General features: G+C 33.9%; 1 protein-coding gene across 11 annotated transcripts in view; it reads right to left on the bottom strand.

Annotated features, from left to right (window-relative positions):
• Window positions 1-24,167, bottom strand: part of ESRRG (estrogen related receptor gamma) — a 590,918-nt gene that overhangs the window by 63,429 nt on the left and 503,322 nt on the right. For all 11 annotated transcript variants that reach the window (XM_081299918.1, XM_081299912.1, XM_081299914.1 and 8 more), the window contains one exon: window positions 736-846. In XM_081299918.1, coding sequence (XP_081156044.1) covers window positions 736-846 — 111 coding nt within the window. The remainder of the gene's footprint in view (window positions 1-735; window positions 847-24,167) is intronic.

Below are 24,167 nucleotides of genomic sequence, written 5' to 3'. Positions count from 1 at the left end.
ATTAACTGATATTTCAGAAAATGGGATGCAGTTATTGCTTCAATCTATATTCCAACTCTTTTTAGTTAATGACAAGGAGAATGGGGTTTGCATTTTAGCAATGTACCTGTCATCCTATCAAATTGCAACCATGAGCTCTTGAAAAACAATTCATAATGCCCATAAGGGCATTTGAGATGGAACCACCAACCTATGCTTGTTATTAGTAGGGTTCATTCTTGTTTTGATCCATTTCTATCTAGAGTGTTAACCTTCTATAGCTCCAAATTAATGATGCCCCTAATGTATTTTCATTGGGAGGTTGAGCAGCCAAACTCATTTAGTTAGTGAAAACTACAAAAATCACTTTCTTGTGAAATCCGAAACTAACAGCTCCAATGAACTAATGATCACAGTATGATTCATTTTATGTAGCTCTGCAAATAAAGATAACCAGTAAATGTAAAATTCATACTATATAAGCTCTGCATTAATATGCTTATGCTTCCACAAATGACTAGGTACAAGGTAAGGGGGAAAAAAACCCTAAAGACATCTTTAAAAGAAAAAAATAAAAGATAATTAGTTGAGTTGCTATTGCTCCTCACAGACAGTTCATGGGAAGAGAACCACTGTTCTCCAACAAAGAGAAATCTCCTTGGAGTCAGTAGAGCTGGGCATGCCAACATGGATATACATAGAGCCAACTGGGAGGATTTCGTGCTCTGGGAAGCCAGACACATCTGTGGTACTTACATGGCTTTTTGGCTGGCTGAACCAGCTGAGGGTTCAGGTATGGGCTGTTTTCTGCATCTATTCTGCGCTTGTACTTCTGCCGACCTCCACGTACTCTGTCAAGACGCACCCCTGTGAGCAAAGATAGGCACTGGCTTACTGTTTAGGTAACAATCTTTGAGACCAACCAAATGTATTGACAGTATCCCCTTAGGATTGCTCTGGAGACAGAAGGTAGAATGATCCAGGAGTACAGGTGGAATGTAAAAAAGTGGTGGATAAATCAAAATCACCAGTAGTTGGAAACCATGTCTACTGCCAGATAACAGACCTGAAAGACACTGTATGCACAGCCACCAAAGTCACCACTTATATACCCAAAACAAAACAAAACAGATTAATTCCATGTGAATTAATGCAAAGAAATTACTTTCTTCCTGCTAGTACAGGGTCTTAAATTAAAGATATTTGTACTTCTTTTTTTCCTTGTCATTAGTCACTCCTAAAAACTCAATGTATAGAACCCAGAAGACCAGAAGACCAAAAGGTATCAAACCCTATGGTCTACCAGAGCATTCAATATGAACTTGTGGAACTGAATCAAAGAGCCCACATCTGGGGATTAGAATTATACTATACGAGACCTAGTCTTTTGCAATGCAAGTATTATTCTATATTAAAATATCCCTGTGTCTCATGAGAGGAATGTCATTTGACAATATGACACACATTAGTATTTCCTGTCATATGTGGGAAATCTAGGAGTAGATTGGATTGAAAACAAGATAGACAGATGGGCTTCTTGAAGAAAAAATTCAGAAGGCTACCTTGTCATATCAAACAAAGTTCCTGTGAATAGGGCAGAGCTGGAGGGTGAGGCAGGAAAGCAGGCACTAGTAAAACTTTTTCCTAAATAATGATGGGATAGATCCAACGTCAGAGAGGTCTTACTGTCATGGATTAAAAAGCTTAAGAGGGGAAAACAAAATGGAAACAAAGGGATTAAAAATATAGAAAAAACTGGGTGTGGTGACTCATGCTTGTAATCCCAGCAGCTCGGGAGCCTTAGGCAGGAGGATCACGAGTTCAAAGCCAGCCTCAGCAAAAGTGAGGCACTAAGCAACTCAGTGAGACCCTGTCTCTAAATAAAATACAAAACAGGGCTGGGGATATGGATCAGTGGCTGAGTGCCCCTGAGTTCAATCCCTGGTAACCAACCAAAAACAAAACAAAACAACAACAACAACAACAACAATAAAACAGAAACGTTTCATTTATGTGGGAGAAGTGGTGGAAAAGAGTTTGATAATAATCTAGTTTCCAGTGTGTAGTTGTCAAATTTAGGACAAGACCATATAATTCTTTGTCATATAAACAGTAGAAGCAAGAAGACACTCTGCTTGTGGTATCTGGTTGATGTAACTGTATAACATTATCCATTAATACATTCAACCACATAATGCATTATACATATTCTGGCATTTCTCAAACTGTTTAAAAAATAGATTTGGTTTAACAGCATCGTCGGTATTATTATTTTACTGTAAGGTCTCTCAGAGCCACTCATATGCAAATGAAGTCTATAAAACTCTACAAGGAAAATATATAGCACCTGCAATGCTCTGCAAACCAAGGAATGCTGCTTTTTGGAATATTTATTAATATCATGTGGAACAAGTGAAATTGTGGGTTATCTGAGTTATGAAATAGTTTGGTAAAGGCCAATGTATTTCTATGGAAATCTGTAAGATGAATATATTATTCAAACATTAAAGATTATCAGGAATATACAATATAAAGGAAACAACAATTTTTCATATTATTTAGATCCTACTTCAAGAGTTGATTATCTTTTAGTGGACCACACAAAAATTTGGGTCTAGAAAAAGCCTCTACTGCCTTATTGACACATCAGAGTATGAACAAAATCAGTGACAACTTCAAGAGTAAATAAATAGGTTATATGAAGGAATAGTTTAAAAAAATCAAAAAAGTCAGGTACAGCTTTCAAGTATTCACTGAAATAATGTCACATGTGAGTCACAAAGAAACTGTATTTCCTTATTGTTACTTTTAACACACTTCATGTCCACAGTGCAATTTCATTCCTTTATTCAAATTTCTAAATTTCTATTTTATTGCATCTATATTTACTAAAGCTTAATACCTTCCACTTTTTCCCCCATTTAACTGTTTTCATCTCTTCCTGTTCAAACCTTTCTCAAAGATTTTTTTATATAAGATGATTATATTTTCTTTCATTATCTAAATAAGATATGTTCAAACTTGTTTCATTTTGAGAATTTTAAAAATTCAAAATCACATTAGACCATAAAAAGCATATGACAATTAGTTATGCCCAATTTTAACCGAATGAAAACATTTAATATGGTATTATTAGAGTGGGTAAGTAATGGCACAAGAGGAAGGAGGACAGATAGGGAAATAATTATAGCCAAAGAGGGAAGGAACATTTTTGGATATCTCTAAAATTGTTACAACAAAGAAAGCTTACAGAAAAACACCTTTAGTGGCTTTATGGACACCTAAATTTGCTTTGGATACTTGTCAAAGAATGTGTTCACCATAAGCAATATATTCTCACATATCAAACAACATTCTATGAAGTCACAGCTGCTGAATTCCTGACAATGATGTCTGTCCATCAGGAAAGTCTAGGAAAAATGACTTAGCTGAAGGACTTGACTCTAGATCCTGGCTGGAGAAAATTTAGACACAGTCACAGCACTTTAAAGCCACTAATCAGCTTAGCCAACCTGGTCAAGTCAGTGGAGAAAGTGCAATACTGAAAACTCGTTGTTACACATAAGAAAATATATGTAAAAAAAATACACACACACACACATATACACATATTATTGATTGACAGAACTTTTATTATGTATTATGAGTTGATTTTTGTATTTATAGAGAGACATGTTTTAAGGATTGTCAAATAAAAGTCCTTACTATGCACTTTCCTTTTAACTTGGAAAACTGATTTTATAAAAATATTCATATTATTTTTTCCATGCTTCATATAAATCTAAAGGGGTACTTTCTTATGACCCCCCCCCCCATGTTCATCTCTTCCTGTGTGGCTTGTTCAATAACTCTCTCCATCCATCTTTATATCCATCTCATACTTCCCATCCATCTCTACATTCATTCCACACATACAGATATCCAGTTTCTAAATAGTGAAGAACTTCTTATGTACACCATGATTTTTCAATTTGCTAAAATAAAAAATCAATTAGATAAAGCATTATTTTGTGATTTATAATTTTATTTATATGACATTCAGTATAAAAAAGATTAGTTATCGATACTCATTAAAAATCAGATTCATCATTTCATAGTAAAAGTTGACAGAGACTCAATATGCAGAAGTGTTCCCACCAAGTTTAGATAACAATTAATGGCAAAAATTTGTAAAGTCAATTTTTAAAAAATTGTAGTAACTTTTACATGCAAAAAATTTATCCCCTGTCAAAATCAGGGAAATATCAACAATTTCAAATACTTCTAAACAAATACAAAATATTTCTTACTACTGTTTATTGGTTGTTTTGAGGTATACATAACAGTGTAATTTATTTTGACATAATTATATAAGCATGGAATACATCTTGTTCTAATTCAGACCCCAGTACCTCTCCTTCCCCTTCCCTCCCCCTACCCCTTGCTCTTATTCCCCTTTTAATCTTTCTTTCATTTACCCATAGCCATACACAAGTGACATAGCTCTGAAAGTTAAATTCCTCTGAGCTTGGTCCATTATCTACAATAGTGATTTTGTGAAAGTTGTTTCCCTTTGTAATGTTTCCAACTGTAATTATGTAATAGTATATTCTTAATGATTACATGAAGAATGTGCCAGAGAGAATAAAGCATAGTTAGCACATTAGAATGGTCCAGTTCTTTTTCCGACTATTCAATAACTAGCTCTATAAACTTTGTTTATTCCCTTAACCTATTTGCTTTTCCAAATATAAGATGGATGCAAAAAGAATATCTTCCCTGATGTCTTGTCATAGTAATCCAGTAAAATTATATCATGGGTATTATGCAAATGTATACTTAAATAGTTCTTAAGCTTAAAATTCAAAGTAAAAGTAAAGCTATAAATAATGTCATTCTGTTATTATTTTGTTGAAATATTGACATTACGTTACTGAGATATATTTTGTATCATGATCATTTATTGATTATCTGTTCCCATGGAGTTTGACAATCTATTCTATATGAATTCTGTAGGTAGACAGACTTGAGATATGATGGAATGGTATGATAATTCAAAGGATACAAGCCAAAAAATGATACTATTTGATGTCTGAATGATTTATAGAAATATCTGGTGTTCCATTTTATTTATTGCTCATTCCTGTCACTAATAATATCTTTAGATATGAGTATTTTAGAAGACAGACAGGAACGAATAAAAAAAAAAACTTTTAAATGAAACATGCTTTCCCAGAATTTAACTGTAAGTATAGAGTACAAACCTAAGTACAAAACTTACAATTATCCAACTAACTTAATACATTTAAAAAGCTTCAACTAATCATTTAGTGGAAGCATGCAACAATAATATTTATGATTAGGATCTGGGAAATCCAGATTGGTCATAAATGAGCATCAATCTAACTTCAATATTTTCATCAAAACCCCTTCAGACTTCCAGACAAAGTCTCTCTTTACACTTATGCAATCTTAAACACAAACAATTTCTGCTTGGACTTCATTTATACACTTTTTTTGAAAAAGTTTAAAAATGAGAGTTTCCCCAGAAAATAAGATACCCACAAAATGCAATATGTGACAGGATTTGAAGTTAATTAGGCAATTGGATCTTCCACTCATGTGGAGACTGCCATTTTCTTTTTTAAAAGAATAAAAGATTTTAATAGTTGGCATTACCTACCTAATAGAAGTTTTCACATTGCTGCTTCTTCAAATACTGCATGTGCCTACATTGCCACAAGGGGATTACAAATCTTGTACATTGTCAGAATTTACAAAATTGAGAAAGCAGGAGTAGGGCAAGGAGGAAAAAAATTGCTGTGAGGCATATAAACACTAACAAAAGTAAAATAGCTCAGCTCAAGGTCTCCTTAGGTCAGCTAATTTAAAGTCCACCTTTTATGCTCAAATGCAAAATTTTATAATATCATATAGTACAAAGTCAAAAGTATTTTTCACATTTTTAATAGCACAAAGTTAGAGGCATTTCATAGGATAATAATAATAATAAAAAATCTCCCCTTCAGAGAATTACACAAGGAAACCTTCACCTACTTTCCTAACTGAAAGATAACACATTGATTATGTTGTTCTTAAACAAAAGTTTGCTAAAAAGAAAAAAAAGAAAGAAAGAAACATTAATTATATACACCCCTGGAATATTTAAGGTGCAAAAAATGGTCACAGTGAAATAATAATAATTTTGAAAAGATATTCACAAATATTACTTAAATAGTTGTATTAAGTACATGTATCACACATGGATTATTATGGAATACAGGGTACATCCTAAAAAGGAAGATTTCTGAAACAATGAGATGGAGAATGGGGGTCTCTCTGATACTGTGTGTGTGTGTGTGTGTGTCTCCCTGATGCTGTGGTCCCCCTGGCTGCCTAAGAAATACTGCCCTGCTTCCCTTTAGGAAGAGACGTATGGAGCAACGCCCTTGAATTCGCCTGAGATTACTGCTAAGGAACCATCATTAATAAGAGGACAGAGAAAAGCCCTTTGAGGAGCTGCAGGAAAAGAGGCACAGGCAGATTAGCAGTATCAAACACAGCAGTGGGAATTTTAGTGGCAGCCTCTGATGGGGTTCTCCTTTGGGATCATATCCAGAGTAGATGTGCATATTTATAGACTTCTCAGTAAGGGGATGAGTGGAAATTATTTGTATATTCACATGCATGCTCCAGGGAGAATCTAACCACATTAAATTCTTGAGGATCATATAAGACAATGAAACAAACTAACCCCTAGATATTTTCTCTAACTACTTATTGCCCTTTCTCAAAATAGACAGTGATATTGTTAAATATGGCTTCATGATTTAGTTCCTTTCTTTCTGTTTCAACAGTCTTTGCCTCCTCATGCCTACCTCTCCCTACTGAGTAATATGTCTTCGTTGTTGAGTGAAAGAATCAGTCTGTGCATAAAGTGTCTTGAAAAAAGCAAAACACAAGGCAGTTACTAAAACAAACAAAAAAAATTGGTTATTGAAAGCTTGTCATGTGGTAAGCATTGGGTAATGGCTTTACATGTATTAACACAATTAATCCTTACAGCAATCCCCAAAGTGGCAGTTGCTGTTATTAACCCATTTGACAGAAGGGAAAACTGGAATTCATAAGATTGGATCTTGGAGATAATGGTCGTAGAACTCACATTCTTAAGCTTTATTTTTAGATTGCTGCTCTGCCATCAAAGTTTATTTTTGGAAAAGAGTATTAGGTATATATCCCCAAAGCAGAGGATTAGGGAGATAGAAACCATTACTGAAGCAAACAGTACTTGCAAGATACTTGTAACCAGTATCCTCTTAGATACTTCTCTTCCCAAAGGGAAGCAGTGCCGCAGTCTGGCTGCAGCAAAATAAGGGGGGGGGGGGGGCGGGCAGGGTGACGAACAAGTACTGCAAAGCAGGGCAGTGTTCTTAGGCAGCCATGGGAACTATAGTATCAGGGAGCCACTTGGTGCAGAAGACAGGCCCTAATCTTCATCTTACTGCTTCAGAAGTGTTGCTTTTCCAGGATACTCCCCACACTCAACTGTAATCCACATGTGATAACACTGACTTAACTATAACTGTTTATTTAGTATTTATAATCTACAAAAGGAAGGCAGAATGATGAAATGATAAGAAGAAGCAAAAAAACTACTCTTACTCAACTTCAGTGCTACTGATTTTGCATCTATTATTCAGGAGATTTTGTCTAAAAAAGTTTATATCTATGAGACTGTGAAAAAACTCAGAATGGTATAAAAAAAATGAAGCAAAACAAAAAATTGGATTCTCTGCCCTTCCATTGAAGCAAGGACCCAGAGATACACATGTCCTTACCTGTGGTTCCTCTTTAAAATATCACTGCAAAACGGGTATGCCAGCTGCTCCAGAGGCTGAGGCAGGAGGATCACAAGTTCAAAGCCAGCTTCAGCAATTTTAGTGAGGCCCTAAGCAACTTAGCAAGACCCTGTCACAAAATTACAAAAAAAGGGGGGTGGGTGGGGGGAGGGGCAACTGGAGATGTGTCTCAGAGGTGTAGTAGTGCCCCTGAGTTCAATCCTCAGTACCAAAAATAAATAAATAAATACACTACAAATTAGAAAAGGCATATTTTCCTAGAGCCAAGGAGACAAAGAACATCCCAATTGAATTCTGCAGTTCAGAAGGGAACCCCAGGCAGATGAATTTCACTAGACTTTCCTTCCCAGGATTACCTTTATTCATGTTGGACTATCACAACTACAATTCAGGAACTTTGGAAATTACTTGGCTGCATGTGGAAATACTACACTGTCCACCAATATGAAAGAGAACAATTACACAGGGAAATGCATATCCATTAGGTTGTCTTTTTTTTTTTTTAAACCAAGTTCTCAGTCACTAAAAGAGATAAAAGCCATGACTCACATTAAAGCTTCCTTGCTCTACAGATGAATTAACAATTAGCAAGGGGAAGTCTTTCGTTTTGGTCTCCTGATAGCTATCTGGACTATTAAACGTGTAAGGATTGCATAGAAAATTACAAAGGCTTCCCTTCATTTCAGACTCAAGTTGCATTCCAAAATATATTTCTGTAAGTAGGATGCAACCCAAAGAAGTTCCTTCGTTGCACCCCACCCCAGGTGTGATCAGCTGCTCTTGGCTGATTCTAAAGCTCATGCACTAAATTTATAATCTGGTTTGGAGCCAAAACAGAAATGACAGAAATTTGAAAGAACCATAAACAAAATGTTTAGCAGAGGAAATTTTTTTCCAGCAGAGGTAAAGTTGCTTCATCTGAAGCATGGAGCCCTAATCTATGACACATACAAGTACAAATTAGGTCATCTGCAACAGGTGACAAGTTTTAATTGAATGTCTTCTGTCTGCAATTCTGACAAAAGGTGAATGGAAATAAATGAGTCTGGCAAGACAGCCCTGAGCCTTACAATACCCAATATCTCATTATTTTTAAACAGCTATCTATAAACTGAGGCTGACAAGCCTTGAACCTTTTATTTCTGCTCAAGATGAGGTTGCAGTGAAGGGAGGGGAAAAAAAAAAGAAAAAGGGGCATCCAGAACATTGCATTAAACATGCAATACCTACCATTATCACTTCCCCAGTGTAATTAAAGGAAATCTCCTGTTCAAAAGGCTCTATTTCTTACTTTGCTTGATGTCAGAAACACAGAGAGAAAAAACATGCTCACGCATGCTTGGCCTGTATTTGCTACACATACGGACTGTCTTTAAAGAAAAAAATAAGAAAGAAAATCTTTCTTTTTTCTTTTCCTCTGTTAAAAATTTCATAAACTATTGAAAAAGATATCACTGTGGTTTATGACCATCTAAACTGTATTTTGTCTGTTACTATTCAAATACCAGTGACTATTTCCTTTATTCCCTTTTGAAATTGCTGCCTCATGTCAATAAAGTTATAAATTAGTGGATAAAGGCATGAAAAATGGTTATACATCAACATCAACAAAAGTGATTCTTCTAATTCACAATTACATGTGACAATGACAGCAATAAGTTTAAACAAAATAATAATAGTAATAGCAGTGCTTGGTACCCCCATGGGGATGTTCTGGATCAACAAAAGCACAAATATTATTTATGCAAAATTCAATGCTCTATAAAAATGAATTAAACATGAAATCAACCAAGCTGGTTTACAAGTTGCTGAGTTGAGAGTCAGAGTCACTTTGTTTTATTTGAGAGGAATATAGTAGAATCTAATTTCAAAAAGAAAAGAAAAAGCAGGCATGGATTTCAAGGAAATTATAGATTTTTTTAAAAAGGAAATGGGTGGCAGAGAAAGTTGGCATGAGTCTAGAGGTCATTTGGTTTCTGAATGTGTGAATCAGTATCACGTGCACATCCCAAAGGGCTTACAAAGCTCAAAGAGAAGTCTATGAAAATTCTAGGAAGGGAAAACTATTAAGGCCTAAATAATGTGTAATTTGTCAAAGACAATAAAAATGCATTACCAGGCTCAAGCATAAATTCTGAGAATGAATTATAAGATACCAAAGAAAAATAAATACTATTTCTCTGGTGATCATTATAATTTGGAAAAGTTGAGATTCAAAATAATGCAAATCTAGTATTAAAAAATTCTAGATAATATGTAAAGAGAATTATACCTGACACATAAAATACATAGGAAAAATCAGTTTAGAAATTAAGTGTAAATATTAACATTTACATGCCCAAATTTCATGCAAGTGGAAGATTTCCTGTAACACAGTGACATATTTCTTATTTCTTGTGACAAAGGCAACAATAAGTTTAACACAATAATAATAGTAATAACAACACACAGTACTCCATGGGGATGCTCTGTGCAAACAGAAGCAAGAAAATAATTTATTCAGAGATCAACAGCCTATAAACATGAACTAAATATGAAATTAACTAAGCCAACTTTCAAGTGGCTGTGTTGTGAACCAGTCATTTTGTTTTAGTCAACAGAAAGTCACTTAGTCTAATGACTCCAATATAAGCCTTTAGTGGAATAAACAAGAAATCATGAGAGAACATTCAAAAGGAGTTAGAGAGAGATACTCTAAAATGGGTTGATTAAGGGTCTGATATAAAATAAAGAAAATAAAGTGTTTTCCATTCCCTCTCAACCAACTCTTTATTCACAGAACATTACCTACCCTCCATTCATCTAGCAATCATGCCATGAAATATTTGTAAGAAAGTTAGTGAAGAAAATAAAAGGAAAACAGGTGAGATTATGAAATTTTTAAGATTTGTAGAAACTCAGAAGTTGAGGAGAACACATAGGAATCCGAGGGCACTCCCAGTTGCCTGGAGTCTGAGATATTCCAAATAGTGAATTCCCTCTGAGGGCACATTTTCAAGCAAATTAACATATGGTTTTCCTGCCCCTGAAGTCAACAATTAGTCCTCTGAGGAATCTAAGATCTCATGAGAAAAAAACAGGGTAGGAGAATCATGAATGGCAGTGATAATAGAAATCACATTTACATAAGTGACATATCCACTAAAATTAAATTAAGACACGTATGAAACCACCATCAATGACAAACACTAAATAAGTAATGTTTCCTAGGTGCTTAGTTTCAATTTACCATCTTTTGATCTCTTGAATATTTTCAGAACCTCTGATTTGTTTGGTTTTAACAAGGGGGCACTAAATTCAGTTTTGATTTGATATAGACTATATACATGTGAAAACGCATTATTGGTTACATCTGGTTTTCAAGCCAAATACTCAATATTTTTCCTTTACTACTCCGAGTAGTTGGGTCTTAATAAGGAATGACTTAGGAATCAGGTTTAATTGATATAAAATGTCAAAGAATTGGGGCAAAGTTATAGGTAAGTAAATCTAAACCTCAACTGTTCTGTCAAGGAAATCATTAATTGGGAAAGTACATACTCTGAAGGCTAGTAAGTAAACTTTTTAAAAATTCTCTGGTATTATAATCCATAGCTTGTAAAACTTTTTGTGAGAGGTGGTAGGAGGGGTACTGGGGATCAAACTCAGGGCCTTTGTATATGCTGACAAAGGTTCTACCACTGAGCCATACCCCAAACCCCGAATCCAATATTTTAATTCTTAAATCAGTATGAGTGAACAGCAATGATATTTCTAGATGCCAAACATACTGGGTCTCTGCTGGGAGAAGCCTGTTTTTGTCAAGAATGTCCTGACAGGACTGGGGTTGTGGCTCAAGAGATAGAGCTCTCACCTAGCATGCATGAGGCACTGGGTTTGATCCTCAGCACCACCATAAAAATAAATGAAATAAAGTTATTGTGACCAACTACAACTAAAAAATAAATATTAAAAAAAAAGACTGTCCTGACAGACTTTGCTGCTGTGTATGGTTGCTACATGAGAGGTTTGTTAGAAAGTAATGGCTGGGCTACTCAAAATGGTCCAAAATGATGAGATAAATCTTTAAATCACAGAGTGTGTGAAGAAAAAACAAACGCTTTTATAGTCACTTGCAGCTCAAGGTTACATGTTGGGAGGAAAAACTCCATCAGTATCTCATGTGGAAGAAGGCAGAATTTCTCATGAATCTCCTTGCAGTTTTCCATACCAAATTTTAGTAGTCTTCCTGTCAATTGTGTCTCCATATGTATTTGAGACACAGCCTGGCCTAAACTCAAATGTCAAGATATTTCACTTTTTTGCACATATTCAGCCTAATTCCATAAAAAGGTGGGAGTTGAAGGCATCATGAGAAATGACATACTAATTGAAACAGCTGCAAAGGATCAAAATAAAGGCAAATGACTTTGATGTCTGTTTTAATTGCATATTTATCATCATGACGTATGCGGTATATACCACAGTCCTGCCATACAGGAGGAATTATAAATATTGAGGAAGTGAACAAATAAATTTACAACATGTTTTATAGTCATGTACTAATTAGGTTTTTTGTTTGTTTTTCTTTTGGTACTGAAAAGAACACACAAAAAGAATACACATCTCTTGTCAATTCTCTGCATAGTTTTTTTTTTTTTTTTGAGGGGGGGCAGTGTTGGAACCCAGGAGCACTTAACCACTGAGCCACATCCCCAGCCCTTCTTATTTTTTATTTAGAGACAGGGTCTTGGGGCTGAGATTGTGGCTCAGTAGTGGAGCGCTCACCTTGCATGCGCAGGGCCCTGGGTTCAATCCTCAGCACCACATAAAAATGGATGGAATGGAGGTATTGTGTCCAACTACAACTGAAAAAAATAAATATTTTAAAAAAATAGAGACAGGGTCTCACTAAGTTGCTTAGGGCCTCGATTAGATGCTGAGGCTGTCTTTGAACTCATGAGTCTCTTGCCTCAGCCTCCTGAGTTGCTGGGATTAAAGTATACATTATTGCAACTGGTTTCTCCCTAATTCTTGTTTGACATGTTTTTCTTTTTTGTTTGTTTTGCAGTAATTGGGATTGAACCCAGGTCCTCAAGGATTCAAGACAAGCATTCTTCCATTGAGCTATTTTGAGAGGGTCTAAATTGTTCAGGCTGGCTTGAACTTGCCATCTTCCTGCTCCAGCCTCCCAAGAAGGTGGGGTTACAGGTGTGCACCACTTTGTCCAATTGGTATGTTTTTTTCTTATTCTGCTAGTATATTATAACTTAGAAAAGTATAGAAAATTTAAAGGTAACAAAACAAGATAAAGCACTGGAATAAAATAGGAGTTGGCTGGAAAGTAGAACCTCAGAATTTAATTTTTTCAATATTCATCCCAGACAATCTAAGCATTGGATTTGCTGAGAAAAATCTCAGATGTTAAAAAGAACTGACAGATGAGAATATATTTAGATATTGAATATTGAACAAGAAAGACCATAGGTTCTTATACTTGGGCAATTTGACAAATGAAGAAAACCGTTCTCTTCCTGAGACATTTTTATTGCTCTTCTGCCTGGAAGCAGATGAATGAGTTTGATCACATGTTAAGCTCTCTTCCAGTTGTAAGATTCTATGAATGAAATGATGTACTTAAAAAGATGGAACTGACCCACAGATTCAGAGTCCTACAACTAACTGCCTTGGCAGTTGGAAGCATCCACATACTTCATATCTTAAATCAGGGAAGACCAGAGCCAAATGGATAGCACTAATGAACCAGGGAGCAGAAGGCTTTCTGGCACAGAACTTCATGATCCCCTCACCCTGACCTTGGCCAAATGCATTTCCTTTTGTTCTTGATAATAATAAAGCAAATAAAATGCCCATGTTTGAAAAATGCTTCTCGCTTATTATTGCATTAGGAAAAGATCAATGTCTGTTGCACATTGCTGCCGAGACTGAAGAATGGGAAATCATAAATAGCTTCTGATCTGCAGGCATTTGACCACATGTAGACCAGATTACGCTGAGGAGAATGTGGCTGAATGATAGATATTTAAAAAAAAATAACCAGTGAGCAGTGAGCTATTCTGTTTGTTAACTAAATTTTATCTCGGATTTAAAAAAAAGTATTTGGCTAAATATGACCATATTTAATTAAGTATACCACACTGGTAATATGCTCCATCTCAATACCTGTACTCACCTTTTTTTTAGTATATTTACATGTGTATGTAGACAAACAGTAGCATCAGCCCTGCCCTTAGCCATAGAGTATACATTCCAAGATCCTCAGTAACTCTTGAAACAATAGTACTATGCTTGACTTACGCCTATATGCACAAATTTAAGACTTTCTCCATCTTAATGAACACTAATCATGTTCTGTGGCTATAGTTTACAGTTTGAGATATTACAGCAAAACCAGCATGAATTTCCTTTTCTGTTTTTACAATTTCAAAGATAGATTCATTCTTACCATAGATCTTGGCAGCCTCAGCATTTTTCTTTCCTTAAAAATTTGAGAATTTTTGCTTAAAGGAAACACCCTACAGGTTCTCTCTTGGATATCCAAATTGCCAACATTGCTATTCTTGCTTTGGGGCCATTATTAAGAAAACAAAGTTCTCAGAAACAAGCATTGTGATACTGTGACCACTAACTTGAGAACAGATGGCTACTAAGTGACTAACAGGCAGGTAGCATATACAGCATGGATACACTGGAAACAGGGATAATTTACATCTTGGGCAAAGGAGCAAGACAGCCCAAGATTTCATCTTATTACTCAGAATGGAACTCAATTTAAGACTTAAGAATTGATTATTTGTGTTATTTTTCATTTAATATTTTCAAACTCCAGTTGACTATGGGAAACTGAAACTGCAGATAGTGAATCTGCAGATAAGGGAGACTACTCATTACACATACATTCACAGATGTAGATATACATACAAACAATGCTAAACCAGTACTACATTATTCAGTTTATTTTTCTAATATTTGACCTGACCAAATGATTCTGTGAGAACTATTGATTTTCAAAATCTTTTCTTCCAAGGAAAACCCTGTTATCATTATTATCCTATGTATATATATGACTATACCTCCAGTGTGATTCTGACAGATGAGAATATATTTAGATATTGAATATTGAACAAGAAAGATCATAGGTTCTTATACTTGGGCAATTCTCATGAACAACCAGAAGAATGAGAATTATACTCCATTTATGTATGATGTATCATAGTGCATTCTACTGTCATGTATAACAAGTTAGAACAAATAAATAAAATATAAAGAAAACCCACATTATCTGAGTTTACATTAATATTTACATCATGGGTTGCAAATTTAAACTATAGGATGACAACATGAACTTCATGTGAAATGGAGTATGTGTTAAAAAATGGATTATGTTAAGAAAAAAATAAGAGGTATAAACTGCAATGAACAGAGACCCTTTGTCCAACAAAAATTCATAGCCTATCCTTAGCATCAATCAGGTATTTCCTCATGGGAGTGGGCTATGCAAGCTTGAATATGAGCTCAGTGTTAGCTGAGTGTCTATTTCCAAAAAGAAGTCAGCAATCTGGGTCTTTATATGAAATAATCAATGTTTTATTATCTGTATAAAATTTTAAAGTTAATTATGTGGTCCTCAGACGGGCAGTTTATAACTTTTGGTACACTGTTAGAAGGGGCCAGCTGTAAGAAAATCCCAGATAGAAGCCAAGTTAGACAACTGGTTAGTTTAAATGATCATATGCTAGGTTGGCAGCTATTTAGAAATTATCTTTTAGTTGTATTATACCTTCATTACAGATGCCTAAATTAAATGAACTAAGTGCTTGTATTGTTCTATAGACTACATCTTGAAATTTAAATTTCAAAAATGCTATTTATTAGGGTTTCAGGTAAAAGAATAATATATAAAATATCAGGATTTTCATTAGATATAATTACAAGATAGAATGTAAGTTCAATCATCCACACCTAGGATGAGCCATTATGAAAAAACTTGTAGGAGAAGGTGACCTAACTGAAGTTATTCCTACCAAAAGCATGTAGAAAAAGCACCTGTCTCTTAAGAATGTTGACATATTTGGTCCAGACAAGTCCTCTTTTAAAGAATCTCTTGCTAAGCATGGTTCTCCTCTGGTATTTATCATGAATAACACCAAAGACTTTCTTTAAAATTATCCATTGTGTCTGTATAGTATGTTTATCTTTGGAAAGAATGTTCTAGTTCACCGACATGGGTTGGAACCTGCAAGTCAGTTATTGATGTTCAATCTGTATGTCTCCATTGTCACTAAGATGACACCACATTAATCATTACTGGGAAATAGCTGATAAATTTTTTTCTTCTGCTCCAGAAATCGGGCCTGGTATTTACAAACATAAGGGCAAGGTTGAGGGAAACTAACAAATTTTGTGAAGCACTTTTCCTTCTGTAAACTTGTAGAGTTTGAAAAAAGAGAGAGCCATTATGAAAAAACTTGTAGGAGAAGGTGACCTAAATAAAGTTATTCCTATCAAAAGCAGGTAGAAACCAACTCACAGTCTAATGGAATCTTATAGGGATGAATAAAACACCTTGCTCTACTCTTATATATTCTAAGTTCATCTCTTTGGTGTCCCTTTCTGATGGAACTCAACAAGAAACCACATAACAAGGGGGCTTATCATGCAGCCTACAGCATATGTCTCACCCAAAGGTGAAAGATGGAGAAAGGAGCCAATACGGCAGCCATTGGTTACATGAGGCTACTGAGTATTTGAAATGTGTCTAGTCTGAATTGAGGTGTTCTATGTGTTAAACAGACATTAGATTCCATAGAATTACTAGGACAAAAAGATGAAAATGAAATATCTTACTAATAATTATTTTCTTTGCAAATTATGTTGGTAATCCATTGAGTTCAATGAAAATATATTAAAATTAATTTCTCTATTTGTTTAAAAAAAGAAGTAAAGGAGAACAAAGTAACATATTCTGTATCTTCACAGTAGTACTATATAACCATATTTATATGTTGTCATATTTTATATCTATGTTATCAAAATTCATGTAACTATAAAACTAAATAGGGCATATTATATAAAAATTATATCTCAACAAACATGACTTTAAAAAAAAATCTAGTTCATGACGTGTTTTAACAGTGTTGGGCACATACTAACCACCTGATAAACAATGGCTATTATTATGATTCATTAAAACAACCAGCATCAAGCTGTTTCATAGTAGGGTAGGGAGGAGGAGCATGGGAGGAATAGATGAACTCCAGATAGGGCAGAAGGGTGGGATGGAAGGGAGGGGGCATGGGGATATATATATATATATATATATATATATATATATATATATATATATATATATATATAATATTATGAACACTATAAAGATATAGTGTTCATGTATAACCATATATATATATATATATATGTTTTGTTCGTGTGTGTGTGTATATATATATATAAATAAAGTGGCAAATATATATATATATATTACATAAATAAATAAAGTGGCAAAAGAGGAAGCAGATGCTGAGCAAACACTTTTGGGAATAGTCCTAGGAGAAACTGGGAGTTAACAGTGCTTCCTTTGGGTTAGTGGGCCACAGGATAGAAAGAAACCAAAGATGCTGCTAGATTAGAAAACTAAAGGGAATAGGCATGTGATCAAGAGATGTGACTATCAACGATATTATGAAAGAAGGGAAAGAAGAGAAAATTTAATTAGAAAAGATTCCTGAATGTTAAAACACACACACACACACACACACACACATATACACGCACAACTAAGTTTGAAAGAAGATGTAAAAATGTTTCCATTAACTTTTCAAGGATATACAAGCACAGTATGCATATTATAAACATTGGAGAAGTGAGCCTATAGAGGCCATGACACATACAAAACAGCCAAGAGTAGGCACTATGACACATAGGATCAGTACCAGTAGAGCCAGGATGAGGTAAAAAAATAAAATAAAATGAATTTGTTAGCAACAGATGAAAGGAAAGTGTGTACATCTGCAGAAATAGATGGTTATTTCATAATTCTTGTTAACATTAATCATTCCAATAACATGGGCTCTCTGACAGGCCTAGAGGCTTCTTCCAATGTATGCATGTCACTAACTCAAACTTCACAGTCTCTGTCTCTGCTACCATCAGGAGAAACAGATCAGAAGCCCCTTGGAAGCTGCCACTGAAGGGCCCTAATCAGTCAAGGAGGCTGTGTCGGGCAGCAGGAGGCATCCCCTGTATCTAGAGGGGCTTCATGGCTGGCCTGTCAACACTCAGAATCCCTGCTGGCCGTGGAAATGAAAGACCGTGAAATTGAACCCAAGGAACCACATGGCAGGTCAGAAAGCGCAACAACTGGGCCACCAAAGAAGCCCAGGCACATACTTTAATGTCATAATAACATTTCTATCACAAAGTTGAAACTGAAAAAAGTACAATACTTGGATTTCAAAAAAATAGTTTTAGATAGTCGTGCCTTTGTTTACTCATACATTTAACCATGTCCTGAAGGAGAGAACTGGAATAGCCAAGAGTTTGTGTCTTTTGGGAAGAAAGATTTAAAAAAAGCTAATTTTTTTCCTTATTCTCCCTTCCTTCCCTTATCTGTCCAACCAATTTCATTACACACACATACATACATACATACACACACACACACACATTATATGTGTGTATGTATATACATACACACACACACATACACATATATATGTATATATAGTTATAATGTCATGAGTAGATCAGGTTTTCTAAAAGTTCTTATCAACTTATATACTGTATTTTATTTTTAAAAAACTTCAAATTATTCCAATTATTTCAGAATTCAAATAATTTCCCAGCAATAATAAACAAAATCCTTGTGTATTCTTAAAAAATGTTCATATCACTTTTATATGTATTTTATGGCTTGATTAGAAAATCAAGGCAAATACAAAATATCCTTATGAACCCAGTGTTAAAAGTTATTACAGATGGGAAAACAGAGCTTAGCTCTGTAAGTCCTTGTACATCTCTCCATAATATGATTTACTTTTTTATTGCTGAGAGGATGACTGAAGAATACCAGCATGTGATAGAGCTGTGTTAACACCATGTGTATGCTAAATACTGGTGTTGAAATGTTCCAGATCCCCTGGTACCAATAATTTATTGTTATTAACAATGTAAATAAAAATAACTGAAATTATTTTAATCATTCATTCTACTAAAGTGAGACTTCATTCATCTATGAACATGTATTTAGTCCAAAACTGAGACAAGTTTAAAATCTTAAATAAGATACTATGGAGGCCAGATAGGGAAGTAAAAAAAAAATCATCTACAGAAAACATACTTGGGCTTTTTCACATTTCCCTGATGAACATTATAGATTTTGTTTTACAGTGATGAGGTATAGTTAAAGAAACATGATGCCAAAAATTATATAGCAGGTTCTGAGTTTGTAGCTCAGTGGTAGAGTGCTTGCCTAGTATGTGTGAGGCACTGGGTTCAATCCTCAGCACCGCATAAAATAAATAAATAAATAAATAAATAAGTAGAATAAAGGTATTGTGTTTATCTACAACTAAAAATATGTTAAAAAATTAAAAATAAAGAATATAGCATAATATTAAAATTGTGACATTTAGGAAACTACCAAGATATTCTAAATTTTCAAATAGAAGTTTTTAAACATGGAATTGCACTAAACAATCTAGAGTCTGCCCTAAAGTTGAATTATATTAACTAAAGCCGAATCATATTTTGCCTATTTAACAGAGAACAAGGTGGAGAGATCTGAATGTAGAATAACATAATTGCAAAATTTTCCTAAAAACCAAGGAATCAAGTAAAGTAAAAAGGTGTAAATAAATCCTAAAATATTAACTGAACATATAAATAAAATGAGGGAGAAAACCTGACCTAAAAATCATTGAAGAAAAAAAGTCCAAAAGCAGAATCTTTTCTTTAAAGAAATGTCAAAATAGATGTTTGTGAACAGTTGAGCGTAAGTTAAAAAATAATCACCATGACATACATAGAAATTTAGAACCAATTTTCTAAATTTCAACAATCCTAAGAAATAAGTTCAATAAAGTACAAGCAAACAAAGCTAACTCTCATATCTAAGAAGTTGTTTTTAAAGAAATACCAGCAAGTAACAATTTTCTACTTCTCATACAATGAAATGGAAATATGTGCAAATGACCTATAAGCAGAACAATAATTCCTCTAATTAAAACCCTGGTCTGGGCAACTTTTCTACTTTTCTGTATGGCATAAGCCTAATTTCTGTAGATCCAAGGGTTTCTACATTTTTTGTTGTTGTTGTTGTTGTTGTTGTTGTTTTCCTAGAGGAAGACAGGTTCAGCTTTCTTAACAAAAAAACTTCGGTTAATATTTTTTAGGATTTGAGAATAAAATTAATTTTAAAATATTTGAAAATAAAAATGTCAAATGGTATCTTTGCCATAAACAAATACATTTCTTTTTTAAAAAATATTGTTTTAGTTGTAGATGGACACATGGACACAATACCTTAATTTTATTTGTTTTTTTTTAAATTTTTTAATTTGTTTTAATTAGTTATACAGGACAGTAGAATGCATTTATGCACTTTGATATATAATACATAGATGGGATAAAATTTCTCATTTTTCTGAGTGCACATGTTGCAGAATCATATTGGTCATTTAGTCACATATATACATATAGTAATAATGTCTGTTTTTTCTACTATCTTTCCTATCCCCCACATCCCCTTCCCTTCCCACATCACTTCCTTTTACCTAATGTTTATTTATTTATTTTTTTAAATGTGGTGCCAGGGTTCTAACCCAGTGCCTCATGCATGCCAGGCATGTGCTCTACCACTGAGCCACAACCCGGGTCCCAACAAATACATTTCTAAAAGCAATAGCTAATGTTTTCTTTTAGATTAAGCTTAAAGCAAATTAATGCTAAAGTTTAAAATCATATTAACTTTGGCTAATTGATGGTTGTGCTAATTATTTCAGAAATATAATATGTAATGATTATACAACCAGAAAGTGAAATCATAGAGAACTCTATGTCAACTTCTGCTTGTACAAAGAAGTTGACAGCCCAAGCAACTTTGGGGCTTTCAAAACCTTCTTTTATTAGAATCATGATAATATTTAAAATGACATTTTATCTTGTTCTCAACTTCCATGTCAAACATCCAACCCATATAAAGTGTGGCAGCTTAATAAATAATCATTTTAATGATACCTTAATGTAAAATGAGTATTTAAATCTCACATTTATCTATGATAATCTGACAAAGGAAGTAAAGTAACTGTATACTTAATGTCTAAAGTTTGAATATACATTCCATAGTCTTCTGAGTAAGATCGCTTACTTATTTAACAATCCATAATGTTGTTTGAAATTAATGCTTTAGATCCAAATGGAATTACAGTTTTAAAAACCTCGAATGCATTTAACAATAGACAATTTATACCTTAATTACACTACATGCCCACTCAAAACTTTAAAAAGAAAGCAGTAGCAATTTTACTATAATCTGATAAAGAAGCATTTAGACCTTTAGGGAAAGAGTTAATGAATTATAGATTTGAAACTAGGTTTCATGGATTCACTGTGAACTTTGATTCTAATAGTTAAAGGAGATGTCTATCAAATTGCTTATGAGGACAAATTTATGGAAAATAACTAAGAGTAAAGCTTTGTTCTTATTAAGAAACATGAATATGTATGTAATTTTAGCCAGACTAAATTAACCCAAAAATGAATAAATAAAAAAGTAAGGACAATAATTGTTGTCACAAAAGAAGGCTTGCCTCCCTTCCCCCTCTTTCAAAAACATTTATGTTTTGTAGTTTCACAAAAAAAAAAAAATCTACATTTTAAAATAAAACTATTGGGGGGGAAAAAAAGGAAAAGAATCTGCAAGGAAACCATTAAGGAATAAGAAACATGTAGCACCCCCCCCCCCCCGGTTAATAAACCTTTTTAAAGTAGGGATAGCCTGCAGGCTAAGTACAGTGCTTGCCAGATATGAACATGATACATGAAAATTAGTGTTGGTGTACCCAGTACGATACTGCTGAGGTGTGTCTATTTCCTAAGCATCACTCTCCATCTAGAAAGGTTATATCGAGCCATTAATCCTAATTTTACCTTAAATATCTTCTGAAACTTCATAAGCTCTTAACTGAGTAAGATGCTATTTTAGCAGCTTCAGTACCAATATGAAACATATCATAGATATGTGAATGCCCCTCTGTTTTTATGGACATAGGACATTAACATGTGTTTCCCCTGACTAATGCTCAGTCATCAATTATGTGAGCCAATATCAATAAATAAGTAAATTATACCTGAGGTTTCATCTGTATTTTCAATCTAATGGTGTAATTTCATTGATATCCATTGATCAGTACAGATTTTTAGCAAAAGAAATTGGTACTGAATTTAGCAAACTTGCAATTATGTTGCTGTTATCTCTCTTTTCCACTTGGGCTACAGTTTCTTCTATACACTTTGTATATACAAAGACGAGAGAATGTAGAAATGGTACATTAAACAAACTACAAAAATGGGAAGGCAATATGGAACTATTTATTAGTAAATTTTTTATTATGAATTAACTCAGGAATTACCAAATAAAAAATAGAAATAAGTAACAAAATTTTTAATGCCTCTGTGTTTGAGGTATTTCAAACATATTAATCACTATTATTTCAAAGACTAGTCTTGGAGGGGCTGGGGTTGTGGCTCAGTGGTAGAATGCTCACCTAGCATGCATGAGACACTGGGTTTGATCCTCAGAACCACATATATGTAAAATAAAGATATTGTGTACACCTAAAACTAAAAAAATAAATCTTAAGAAAAGACTACTCAAGGAATGCAATCAGTATAACACCTAAGTGACTTGTTATTGTTTACAGCGACTTTCACTTAGATTATCTCATTTAGTTCTTACTACCCAGTTCACTTATCATAGGATGACTATCTCCAGACTATGACTTTGGAAAAGTTAAGCAACTTATTAGTAACACACAATACTTGTTTTTTCTAATTCCAAGTTCTTCTTATATTAACATATAGATATCTCAATTTTCATGTGTTCCTTATAGAAATATAAAATGGTAAAAAAGTGTTAGAAAATAGTATTATGATTTATATAAAGCTCTACAGCATCATGTATTGTGGGGGAAAGCAGATCAATTGGCTTGAGGGTGGCAAGAGCAAGGAAGGGTATGTGAGAGATATTCCAAAGGAGAGAATTACTATGGGGGGGGGGTGTTGGTAAAAGAGATGTTTTCCATATGATTTTGGTGTTTTCATGGCTACACACACAAACACACACACACGCTATAATTTAAATTTTCAAATAATATAAAAAAAAGAAGGAAAAGCAGATAATTCATTTACTCCCTGCAGCCCTCAAACTTCACTTTGGTAAATCTACTCTTACTGTAAAATCTTGCATTCAACAGCAACAAAGTGAAAGGCAGGAATTTGTAAAACACTAAGTGTGAATTGAATATGTGAGAGGGAAAAGAAGAAAGAGTCAAGTAAATGCCAAAATTTAGATCAATGCCAATCTACACAATGGAGTCAGACCATGGCTCAAAATAAAATAAAATAAAATGGTCCAGGGATATAATTCAGTAATATAGCACATGCAAGAAGCTCTGGGCTTAATCCCCTGTGCAGAAAAAAAAAAAATTAAAATGTAGGAGAGGACAAATTTGTGACTATTGAGCCATGCAAACCATTAAGAAGAAACCAAAAGTAGTGACCATAAGAAGGGAAATTCATGCACATTCAGTTAAAAGAATTTAAAAAATAAAACTGGGGAAAATAAACAGTAACAATGTAAGGAAAACATGATATTACTGAAAGGGATGATAAAGCTAAAGCTCTCAAAAATGGTATAAATGCACATTCTTCCAGATTATTTTAACCAACCTGATGAAAGTATATTCAGTGTCATCTAATCCTTATATGAGCCAAAAATTCTTTTAATTGTAATGAGTATTAAAAGTCTGATTGTTACATAGCTATGTAATAATACATCATTTCAACAGGGAAACTAGTACATCCTAACTTACTGCTTTATTTGTGTATTTTTAAAGGTAATCTTCAGTGTTTTAAGTTGCAATACATCTTGTATTTTCTATAACACACTGGAGGAAAAAGAATAGTTCAAAGTCAAATGAGTCTATATCAGTACATAATTAAACTATACATAATTTTAATATCTTCTAGAAGAACCACAAAGTTTTATGCTACCAGCAATTTTAAGACCCACGATATGGGCCTGGATTAATTTGTTTATTTCTGTTATTTTTTATTGTCGTCATTGTT

Source organism: Spermophilus citellus (genome assembly GCF_964194105.1).
Source record: "Spermophilus citellus genome assembly, chromosome: 6".
In the NCBI taxonomy this organism is placed as follows: Eukaryota; Metazoa; Chordata; class Mammalia; order Rodentia; family Sciuridae; genus Spermophilus; species Spermophilus citellus.
The sequence above is the reverse complement of the archived record's forward strand: the minus strand, read 5'-3'. Positions and strand labels throughout refer to the sequence as shown.